The following is a 10,819-nucleotide window of genomic DNA, read 5'->3' on the forward strand; positions in this document are numbered from 1 at the left end:
GGCAGGAAAATAAAATGAAACCGTTTAGATTGAAGAGCTTTATTGTCAATACAGCAGCAGACAGAGTACCGAGATCCTGTCTCACCCACGTCCTCCGTGGAGCATTTATAAGTAGGGATGCAACGATACCAATTTTTTCAAACCGATACTTGGATCTGAGTACTTGCCGATACTGAGTACAAAAACCGATACTTCTACCACACACACACACACACACACACACACACACACACACACACACTCCCCGTGGATTTTCTCTTGACATTTTTCTTCGCTTTCCCAAAACCTGAGTTAAAGTTGGCTGTTCCACACTGCTGACATTTTGTTTAGCCTAGCTACAGCAGCCTCCAGTTTCTCTTTTTTATCTGGAGCTGCCAGTCTCACTCGCCTAACCCTGTGCCTGTTTAGCGCGGGATGTCCCCCTAGTGGCCAATCTAAAAAACTACAACAGAAATGACAAGCCACCCTCTGATTAATGAAATAAGTTGGTATCGGTTCATGGTATCGGTTAACTTTTACGAGTATGAGTACACACACATTTTACAGTATCGGCCCCGATACCAGTATCGGTATCGGTGCATCCCTATTTATAAGTATATAAAAGATTTATTTAGAGGTGAAATACAAATGTGAACTCAAAAGGAGTCAAAGCTGGACTCTTATATTTGGGACCTCAGAGGTTTAAAACCAACAAATCGTTCAAAACTAGGTTGAAATTGTTGTTGATGACGGCGCAGATTTCTGACATTTTGTGTAGATTTGAGCAACAATTTGATGTTTTTCTAACAAAAACAGTGAAACTGAAGCTGGACTTGTGTTTGTAAAGTAACCATGTTGTGTTGCTTTCTGGATTTTATACTTATTAGGTACATATTTATTTATTATACAGGTTATACAGGACATAACATTCACGTTTTATGAAACTAAAGTGTTTCATTATGTGGGCTGCAGACAATAATTAAGTTATAGATTATATTTATATGACAAACATGTAAACTTACAGCCTTTGAATCATTGTAACCATAATGTAACAGCTGCGTGTGTGTTTGAAATACAGGCTTTGATTTTCCACTCGTCCACACGAGTCCGAGCAAAGCTCTCAATGTCGAGAGACGTCACAGACTGTAAATAAACGATGGGCATGGCCGCTGTGACATCACTCAGTGCTTTCTGGGCTTCTCGTCCTGAAGTCTCGTCATTAGCGAGCTGAGCTAACCGCGCGTAACGACACTTTATGGTAACGTGTCAGAGAAATGAAAATAAATGAGTTTGATGATAAAAACGGGGCGGAGACAGTAAATACAGTCAGCTGATCTTTATTGTTCTCGAGTACACAACACACGGCGGCAGACCGTCGACCAATCGGGCGACGTCCCGCGTGGCAGCGGTTCATCTGTTGCACAGATCAGAACTGCAACAGCTGACAGTCATCACGGGCGGACGATTCAGGATCCTGCAGGCCAGCGACTTCAAGCAGCCCTTTGTGTGCGTTACCACTGTGAAAAGGACAGAAGTGACCATCACACATCCTCCCAGCCGCTCACGGCGCCCGTGAGTCGGCCCAGCAATGCGTTTGTTCTCTTTGGATCAATGTCACAGCGACGGGAGGCGAGACTTACCCGGCCCAGAAGTGATGACGAGAGTAGAGCAGACGTCGTTAGAGCCGGAGCACGTCTCCACAGGACGTGAACACAACTTCTGGCCTCCACAGTGACACTCCAAGGCTTCATCTGCAAAACACGTCAAACAATCACCTTCAGCCGCCGCCAGCAGCCCCACGGTTCACTCACGCCGCCACACACCGTCTTACAAACATCAAACAAACGTAAGAGACGAACAGAGAGCAGGTCTGCAGGTGAACTCACTCTGACTGACGGCCAGCAGCAGCAGCACAGCGAGCATCACAGTCTTCATGTTTCTGCGAGAACAGGAAGCTCAACCACAAACACTTCCCACCTGGACAACGATCCCGTCTCTCCGTCGGGCTTTTTATTTCTGCTTTTTGCCTCATTTGGGAAAACCCACAAATGCAGTTTAGCATTAACTGTGAGACCACGGGAGCAGGTTGGTGTCGACATCAGCTGATATTTACACTTTCTCAGATCCTTCCTGAGTTTTCTCTGTGTAATAAAAACACTTATTTATGAACACGATGATGAAGCGTGTGGTTAAACTCGGGCTCTTGCAGCGGCGAATCTAGATGGGTGACATCCGGTGCTAAGTGGCGCCCTAGTTTGCACATGACAGTGTTGTTTAGTGAAACAGCACGAACACTTTGAGCGTAGTTACAGTCAACAGTGAATATCAATTCTTACACTGAATACATTGCATAGTGCCCCTCCCCCACCAGTAACAAATGGTTCAGCCCACAGCGCAGAACGGCTTTTTTCTTGTTGTCAGTAGCAACCGATGCTCATGATTGTGGGAATTCCAGAGTTCACACAGACGGCTGGTTGTGACACTCTGGAAGTGGAAGGAAGCTGAGTGATATTAATCCTGCGGGGTCCACGGACGTGTCGGCGCCTCCAAATCACACGACTGATTTAACTGATGATTACAAACACACGTGAGCCGCGCTTTTTTATAAACGCCATCGTCGTGTTTGTTTAAAAAGCTTTTTTTTCTAAGGACAGAACGAAAACAGCAGAGGAAGAAAAAAGTCAACATGTGGGATTTGGTTGTTTAGGAAGAGCGGGAAGTTTTGGGAGTGACGGCAGAGGGAGGTTTTTGAGATGTGGGAGTTTTGTGAGCTTTAGTGTGTAGTCGTTGTTTGTTTTGTGTGTCGGTGAGGGCACTATGAACGTCACAAAGGTCGATGCAGTGGAAACCCAGAGCAGTGATGCTGCTGTCAGGCCTGCAGCTGCAGCACTGAGCTGTTCTCTGTCCTGACAAACAAACTTTTACTGGGACAAATCATTTGTGGCGTCTTATTGTGACACCTGGTTGTTGTCTCGATTTAGTTTTAGTAATATTATTAAATGGTTGTACAGAATGTAAAAAAGGCTGCATTTTAGAGGAATAGTTGTAGATGTTCACAAAATGTACAATTTCTATCTGCGTTTCAAGTTCTACAAATAATTTAGTCAACATGTTTGTGGTTTTCACAGGAAATATACGACTAGATTTGATGTTTCTGTGTGATTTCAGATCAGTTATGTTAATACAGTCATTCAGACACGTGAGGTCGAGCGGGAAAGTTGATCCCAAGCAAGGCAGGAAAATAAAATGAAACCGTTTAGATTGAAGAGCTTTATTGTCAATACAGCAGCAGACAGAGTACCGAGATCCTGTCTCACCCACGTCCTCCGTGGAGCATTTATAAGTAGGGATGCAACGATACCAATTTTTTCAAACCGATACTTGGATCTGAGTACTTGCCGATACTGAGTACAAAAACCGATACTTCTACCACACACACACACACACACACACACACACACACACACACACACACACTCCCCGTGGATTTTCTCTTGACATTTTTCTTCGCTTTCCCAAAACCTGAGTTAAAGTTGGCTGTTCCACACTGCTGACATTTTGTTTAGCCTAGCTACAGCAGCCTCCAGTTTCTCTTTTTTATCTGGAGCCGCCAGTCTCACTCGCCTAACCCTGTGCCTGTTTAGCGCGGGATGTCCCCCTAGTGGCCAATCTAAAAAACTACAACAGAAATGACAAGCCACCCTCTGATTAATGAAATAAGTTGGTATCGGTTCATGGTATCGGTTAACTTTTACGAGTATGAGTACACACACATTTTACAGTATCGGCCCCGATACCAGTATCGGTATCGGTGCATCCCTATTTATAAGTATATAAAAGATTTATTTAGAGGTGAAATACAAATGTGAACTCAAAAGGAGTCAAAGCTGGACTCTTATATTTGGGACCTCAGAGGTTTAAAACCAACAAATCGTTCAAAACTAGGTTGAAATTGTTGTTGATGACGGCGCAGATTTCTGACATTTTGTGTAGATTTGAGCAACAATTTGATGTTTTTCTAACAAAAACAGTGAAACTGAAGCTGGACTTGTGTTTGTAAAGTAACCATGTTGTGTTGCTTTCTGGATTTTATACTTATTAGGTACATATTTATTTATTATACAGGTTATACAGGACATAACATTCACGTTTTATGTAACTAAAGTGTTTCATTATGTGGGCTGCAGACAATAATTAAGTTATAGATTATATTTATATGACAAACATGTAAACTTACAGCCTTTGAATCATTGTAACCATAATGTAACAGCTGCGTGTGTGTTTGAAAAACAGGCTTTGATTTTCCACTCGTCTCCAGATGTGGCCGTGGGCTCCTGAGTCCGAGCAAAGCTCTCAATGTCGAGAGACGTCACAGACTGTAAATAAACGATGGGCACGGCCACTGTGACATCACTCAGTGCTTTCTGGGCTTCTCGTCCTGAAGTCTCGTCATTAGCGAGCTGAGCTAACCGCGCGTAACGACACTTTATGGTAACGTGTCAGAGAAATGAAAATAAATCAGTTTGATGATAAAAACGGGGCGGAGACAGTAAATACAGTCAGCTGATCTTTATTGTTCTCGAGTACACAACACACGGCAGCAGACCGTCGACCAATCGGGCGACGTCCCGCGTGGCAGCGGTTCATCTGTTGCACAGATCAGAACTGCAACAGCTGACAGTCATCACAGGCGGACGATTCAGGATCCTGCAGGCCAGCGACTTCAAGCAGCCCTTTGTGTGCGTTACCACTGTGAAAAGGACAGAAGTGACCATCACACATCCTCCCAGCCGCTCACGGCGCCCGTGAGTCGGCCCAGCAATGCGTTTGTTCTCTTTGGATCAATGTCACAGCGACGGGAGGCGAGACTTACCCGGCCCAGAAGTGATGACGAGAGTAGAGCAGACGTCGTTAGAGCCGGAGCACGTCTCCACAGGACGTGAACACAACTTCTGGCCTCCACAGTGACACTCCAAGGCTTCATCTGCAAAACACGTCAAACAATCACCTTCAGCCGCCGCCAGCAGCCCCACGGTTCACTCACGCCGCCACACACCGTCTTACAAACATCAAACAAACGTAAGAGACGAACAGAGAGCAGGTCTGCAGGTGAACTCACTCTGACTGACGGCCAGCAGCAGCAGCACAGCGAGCATCACAGTCTTCATGTTTCTGCGAGAACAGGAAGCTCAACCACAAACACTTCCCACCTGGACAACGATCCCGTCTCTCCGTCGGGCTTTTTATTTCTGCTTTTTGCCTCATTTGGGAAAACCCACAAATGCAGTTTAGCATTAACTGTGAGACCACGGGAGCAGGTTGGTGTCGACATCAGCTGATATTTACACTTTCTCAGATCCTTCCTGAGTTTTCTCTGTGTAATAAAAACACTTATTTATGAACACGATGATGAAGCGTGTGGTTAAACTCGGGCTCTTGCAGCGGCGAATCTAGATGGGTGACATCCGGTGCTAAGTGGCGCCCTAGTTTGCACATGACAGTGTTGTTTAGTGAAACAGCACGAACACTTTGAGCGTAGTTACAGTCAACAGTGAATATCAATTCTTACACTGAATACATTGCATAGTGCCCCTCCCCCACCAGTAACAAATGGTTCAGCCCACAGCGCAGAACGGCTTTTTTCTTGTTGTCAGTAGCAACCGATGCTCATGATTGTGGGAATTCCAGAGTTCACACAGACGGCTGGTTGTGACACTCTGGAAGTGGAAGGACGCTGAGTGATATTAATCCTGCGGGGTCCACGGACGTGTCGGCGCCTCCAAATCACACGACTGATTTAACTGATGATTACAAACACACGTGAGCCGCGCTTTTTTCTAAACGCCATCGTCGTGTTTGTTTAAAAAGCTTTTTTTTCTAAGGACAGAACGAAAACAGCAGAGGAAGAAAAAAGTCAACATGTGGGATTTGGTTGTTTAGGAAGAGCGGGAAGTTTTGGGAGTGACGGCAGAGGGAGGTTTTTGAGATGTGGGAGTTTTGTGAGCTTTAGTGTGTAGTCGTTGTTTGTTTTGTGTGTCGGTGAGGGCACTATGAACGTCACAAAGGTCGATGCAGTGGAAACCCAGAGCAGTGATGCTGCTGTCAGGCCTGCAGCTGCATCACTGAGCTGTTCTCCGTCCTGACAAACAAACTTTTACTGGCACAAATCATTTGTGGCGTCTTATTGTGACACCTGGTTGTTGTCTCGATTTAGTTTTAGTAATATTATTAAATGGTTGTACAGAATGTAAAAAAGGCTGCATTTTAGAGAAATAGTTGTGTATGTTCACAAAATGTACAATTTCTATCTGCGTTTCAAGTTCTACAAATAATTTAGTCAACATGTTTGTGGTTTTCACAGGAAATATACGACTGGGATTTGATGTTTCTGTGTGATTTCAGATCAGTTATGTTAATACAGTCATTCAGACACGTGAGGTCGAGCGGGAAAGTTGATCCCAAGCAAGGCAGGAAAATAAAATGAAACCGTTTAGATTGAAGAGCTTTATTGTCAATACAGCAGCAGACAGAGTACCGAGATCCTGTCTCACCCACGTCCTCCGTGGAGCATTTATAAGTAGGGATGCAACGATACCAATTTTTTCAAACCGATACTTGGATCTGAGTACTTGCCGATACTGAGTACAAAAACCGATACTTCTACCACACACACACACACACACACACACACACACACACACACACACACTCCCCGTTGATTTTCTCTTGACATTTTTCTTCGCTTTCCCAAAACCTGAGTTAAAGTTGGCTGTTCCACACTGCTGACATTTTGTTTAGCCTAGCTACAGCAGCCTCCAGTTTCTCTTTTTTATCTGGAGCCGCCAGTCTCACTCGTCTAACCCTGTGCCTGTTTAGCGCGGGATGTCCCCCTAGTGGCCAATCTAAAAACTACAACAGAAATGACAAGCCACCCTCTGATTAATGAAATAAGTTAGTATCGGTTCATGGTATCGGTTAACTTTTACGAGTATGAGTACGCACACATTTTACAGTATCGGCCCCGATACCAGTATCGGTATCGGTGCATCCCTATTTATAAGTATATAAAAGATTTATTTAGAGGTGAAATACAAATGTGAACTCAAAAGGAGTCAAAGCTGGACTCTTATATTTGGGACCTCAGAGGTTTAAAACCAACAAATCGTTCAAAACTAGGTTGAAATTGTTGTTGATGACGGCGCAGATTTCTGACATTTTGTGTAGATTTGAGCAACAATTTGATGTTTTTCTAACAAAAACAGTGAAACTGAAGCTGGACTTGTGTTTGTAAAGTAACCATGTTGTGTTGCTTTCTGGATTTTATACTTATTAGGTACATATTTATTTATTATACAGGTTATACAGGACATAACATTCACGTTTTATGGAACTAAAGTGTTTCATTATGTTGGCTGCAGACAATAATGAAGTTATAGATTATATTTATATGACAAACATGTAAACTTACAGCCTTTGAATCATTGTAACCATAATGTAACAGCTGCGTGTGTGTTTGAAAAACAGGCTTTGATTTTCCACTCGTCTCCAGATGTGGCCGTGGGCTCCTGAGTCCGAGCAAAGCTCTCAATGTCGAGAGACGTCACAGACTGTAAATAAACGATGGGCACGGCCACTGTGACATCACTCAGTGCTTTCTGGGCTTCTCGTCCTGAAGTCTCGTCATTAGCGAGCTGAGCTAACCGCGCGTAACGACACTTTATGGTAACGTGTCAGAGAAATGAAAATAAATCAGTTTGATGATAAAAACGGGGCGGAGACAGTAAATACAGTCAGCTGATCTTTATTGTTCTCGAGTACACAACACACGGCGGCAGACCGTCGACCAATCGGGCGACGTCCCGCGAGACTTACCCGGCCCAGAAGTGATGACGAGAGTAGAGCAGACGTCGTTAGAGCCGGAGCACGTCTCCACAGGACGTGAACACAACTTCTGGCCTCCACAGTGACACTCCAAGGCTTCACCTGCAAAACACGTCGAACAATCACCTTCAGCCGCCGCCAGCAGCCCCACGGTTCACTCACGCCGCCACACACCGTCTTACAAACATCAAACAAACGTAAGAGACGAACAGAGAGCAGGTCTGCAGGTGAACTTACTCTGACTGACGGCCAGCAGCAGCAGCACAGCGAGCATCACAGTCTTCATGTTTCTGCGAGAACAGGAAGCTCAACCACAAACACTTCCCACCTGGACAATGATCCCGTCTCTCCGTCGGGCTTTTTATTTCTGCTTTTTGCCTAATTTGGGAAAACCCACAAATGCAGTTTAGCATTAACTGTGAGACCACGGGAGCAGGTTGGTGTCGACATCAGCTGATATTTACACTTCAGTGTTGAGAGACTCGTGAGTCAGAGGGAAAAACCAGCTGGTTCAAAGTTTGTGTTTGCTGTGAACGTCCTCAGACCAGCTTCGATGCTTCCTGTGCGCTCTAATTCATCAGCAGGGACAGTTTCTTTAACCCTTTAAAGCCGTGTTCTGCGTAACTATTTTTAAATCCCGGTAGCTCTGCAACCACGTGAGCTAGCGCACTAATTTTTTTTGCATATGAAACCGGAGGAGTTGTACTTACATCTTATGCCATCAGCTTGTCCTCGGTCACAGTTTCCTTCCACATATAGTTTTGCAAAAACTGCATAAAAAGCACTTGCAGCAACAAAAACATAATATTCCAGAAACACGCTTTGCTGATCCGATCAGCTGTTCGTAAAACTTCCTACGTCCATCAGCGTGAACTATCGCATGTCCGCCATGACCTGCCCAAAACCGGAAGTGATGTCATTTTTGCGGAAATGTAGTTTTTTACCATCAAGGCCTCATGAGCCTATACTGGTGTTTTTAAAAGTTATCTTTGACTTTATGACTTTCTGTGTGGTTTCTGGGATGCTTAGGACTCATATTGCACTGCTGGAAATAGTTTATTTTGATGCATATGCTGCTTTTTTGCAAATTTGCATTATAATATTTATTTTCATTTTTCCTGCAGTGTATAAAAATTGGTGTATTTCAAAAATAAAACTATGAAGACACTCAAAATAAATTTCCTGTGGTGGGAAACTATTTTGTGCAACTTTTTTGTATTTACAGTTTTGAGGGATAAGCCTCTTAAATTTCTCTAACTAGAAATATATGTTAAAAAAACAAAAACGATTTTCAATTTTTTTGTAGTTTATTGCACTTTTTTGCAATTTATGTAATTACTATGCACTTAATGCAGACATATTATTAAAGTTTGGGCTGTAATGGTTGTATTGATGTATAGCAACTTGAAATGCTCCCAAAAATGGCTCCACAGCATGTAAACATATAATATAAGCTCTGGCGGACTTGGTTCTATGGTCGGTCTTAAAGGGTCAATCCGAGGCTCACAGATAACAGGAAGCAGGTTAGATGATCTGGTACATCACACACGTTCATGCAAACACCTTTTCTTTTTCTTTTAAAGTCCACACAGAGCTTTTAGATTGCCCACATGGTTTATGCTGTTTTGGAAATCAATCATCTTCGCCTGTTTTTCTTCTTCTTTGATCAATAAGAGGAGCAGGTTGGTTTTGTCTCCTCAGGTGATCTGAGACACTTTGTGTCACTAAAGCAGCAGCGTTGAACACTTTCACTGCGTCGTGTGGATGAACTGATGACGTGTTTGTTTCTCTGTGCAGGAGACCTGAACTGCATCGCGGGGGCGACGTCCCGTAACGGAGCGTTCATCTGGGACGTCAGGAAAGGAAAGATCATCACTCGCTTCAACGAGGTGAGTAGGGCACGCCCCCGTGCGTCTGAACCCGATCACACGATGCACAGCGTGATGCGTCTGTCTGTCTTCCTCCAGCACGGTAAAAACGGCATTTTCTGCATTTCCTGGAGCCACAAGGATTCAAAGCGGATCGCCACCTGCAGCGGAGACGGATTCTGGTGAGCGCTTCCTCTTCTCTCCCGACGACGGCGTCACGTTTGTCCTTTGCAGTGATTCATGTTTTTGTTGTTGTTGTGGCGACAGCATCATCCGGACCATCGACGGTAAAATCCTGCACAAGTACAAACACCCCGCCGCTGTGTTCGGCTGCGACTGGAGCCAGAACAACAAGTAAGACCTGCATCCACATCGTTGGGCTTCACTCGAATCATGTAAGCAACATGGTAGGATGTCACAGCCGGGGCTGTTTGGAGGTTATCCAGGCACAAAACGTGTCACCCAGCGGCTCGTTGATATGAACAGTTTAAGCCTCCTGCTCACCAGCTCTGTGAGTCCGATGAGTTTATGGTCCCAGTCTGTGGTTTCAAGTCTCATGAAGAAGACATGATGTTCTTCTAAGTTCCTCTGTAGTGTCAAAAATCAGCAGGTGCTAAAGTGTACAGTAGAGCTAAATATGGGCTGATATCTACACACACGATTAGGGATGGGTATCGTTTAGGTTTTATCCGATACCGGTGCCAAACCGGTACTTTTGAAACGGTGCCGGTGCTTAAAGAATGGAGAACACAAACTTTGTCCAAAAACCTCTCATGTTCAGCTGTTTTTTTGTAAAAAGATAACAATGTTAGCCTTTTCTGCAGCTATGGGGCATATATGGTATCACTCTTGGCTGGAAGCAGCTTAAACAATGGAAAAAACACAAACTTTGTCCAAAAACCTCTCATGTTTAGCTGTTTCCCACTTTTTCTTTGGTCATTTTAGCCTTTTTGTCCAGGGTGAAGGGAGTATCTGCCATCAAACAAGAAGACAGCCGCATGTAGCTATGATGATGTTTGCTAGTTCACCTTACATGCATTAATGTAATAACGTGGTTAGCCTACTCAACGTAAATTACACACGAACAACAT

At 44.2% G+C, this 10,819-nt stretch overlaps 1 protein-coding gene and 3 long non-coding RNA genes across 5 annotated transcripts in view; 1 reads left to right on the forward strand and 3 right to left on the reverse strand.

The window, feature by feature from the left end:
* Positions 1–10,819, forward strand: part of wdr17 (WD repeat domain 17) — a 45,501-nt gene that overhangs the window by 17,872 nt on the left and 16,810 nt on the right. For both annotated transcript variants that reach the window (XM_087842242.1, XM_087842243.1), the window contains exons 10-12: positions 9,658–9,749; positions 9,828–9,910; positions 9,996–10,082. In XM_087842242.1, coding sequence (XP_087698368.1) covers positions 9,658–9,749; positions 9,828–9,910; positions 9,996–10,082 — 262 coding nt within the window. The remainder of the gene's footprint in view (positions 1–9,657; positions 9,750–9,827; positions 9,911–9,995; positions 10,083–10,819) is intronic.
* Positions 1,288–2,001, reverse strand: LOC148102657 (uncharacterized). The gene is made up of 3 exons (XR_015719143.1): positions 1,866–2,001; positions 1,620–1,730; positions 1,288–1,496 (listed from the first exon to the last, which is right to left on the reverse strand). It is a non-coding gene; the product is annotated as an uncharacterized LOC148102657 (long non-coding RNA).
* Positions 4,534–5,234, reverse strand: LOC148102658 (uncharacterized). The gene is made up of 3 exons (XR_015719141.1): positions 5,099–5,234; positions 4,853–4,963; positions 4,534–4,729 (listed from the first exon to the last, which is right to left on the reverse strand). It is a non-coding gene; the product is annotated as an uncharacterized LOC148102658 (long non-coding RNA).
* Positions 7,765–8,233, reverse strand: LOC148102659 (uncharacterized). The gene is made up of 2 exons (XR_015719144.1): positions 8,098–8,233; positions 7,765–7,962 (listed from the first exon to the last, which is right to left on the reverse strand). It is a non-coding gene; the product is annotated as an uncharacterized LOC148102659 (long non-coding RNA).

Source organism: Neolamprologus brichardi, chromosome 6 (genome assembly GCF_056152115.1).
Source record: "Neolamprologus brichardi isolate AB-2024 chromosome 6, ASM5615211v1, whole genome shotgun sequence".
NCBI classification, from domain to species: Eukaryota; Metazoa; Chordata; class Actinopteri; order Cichliformes; family Cichlidae; genus Neolamprologus; species Neolamprologus brichardi.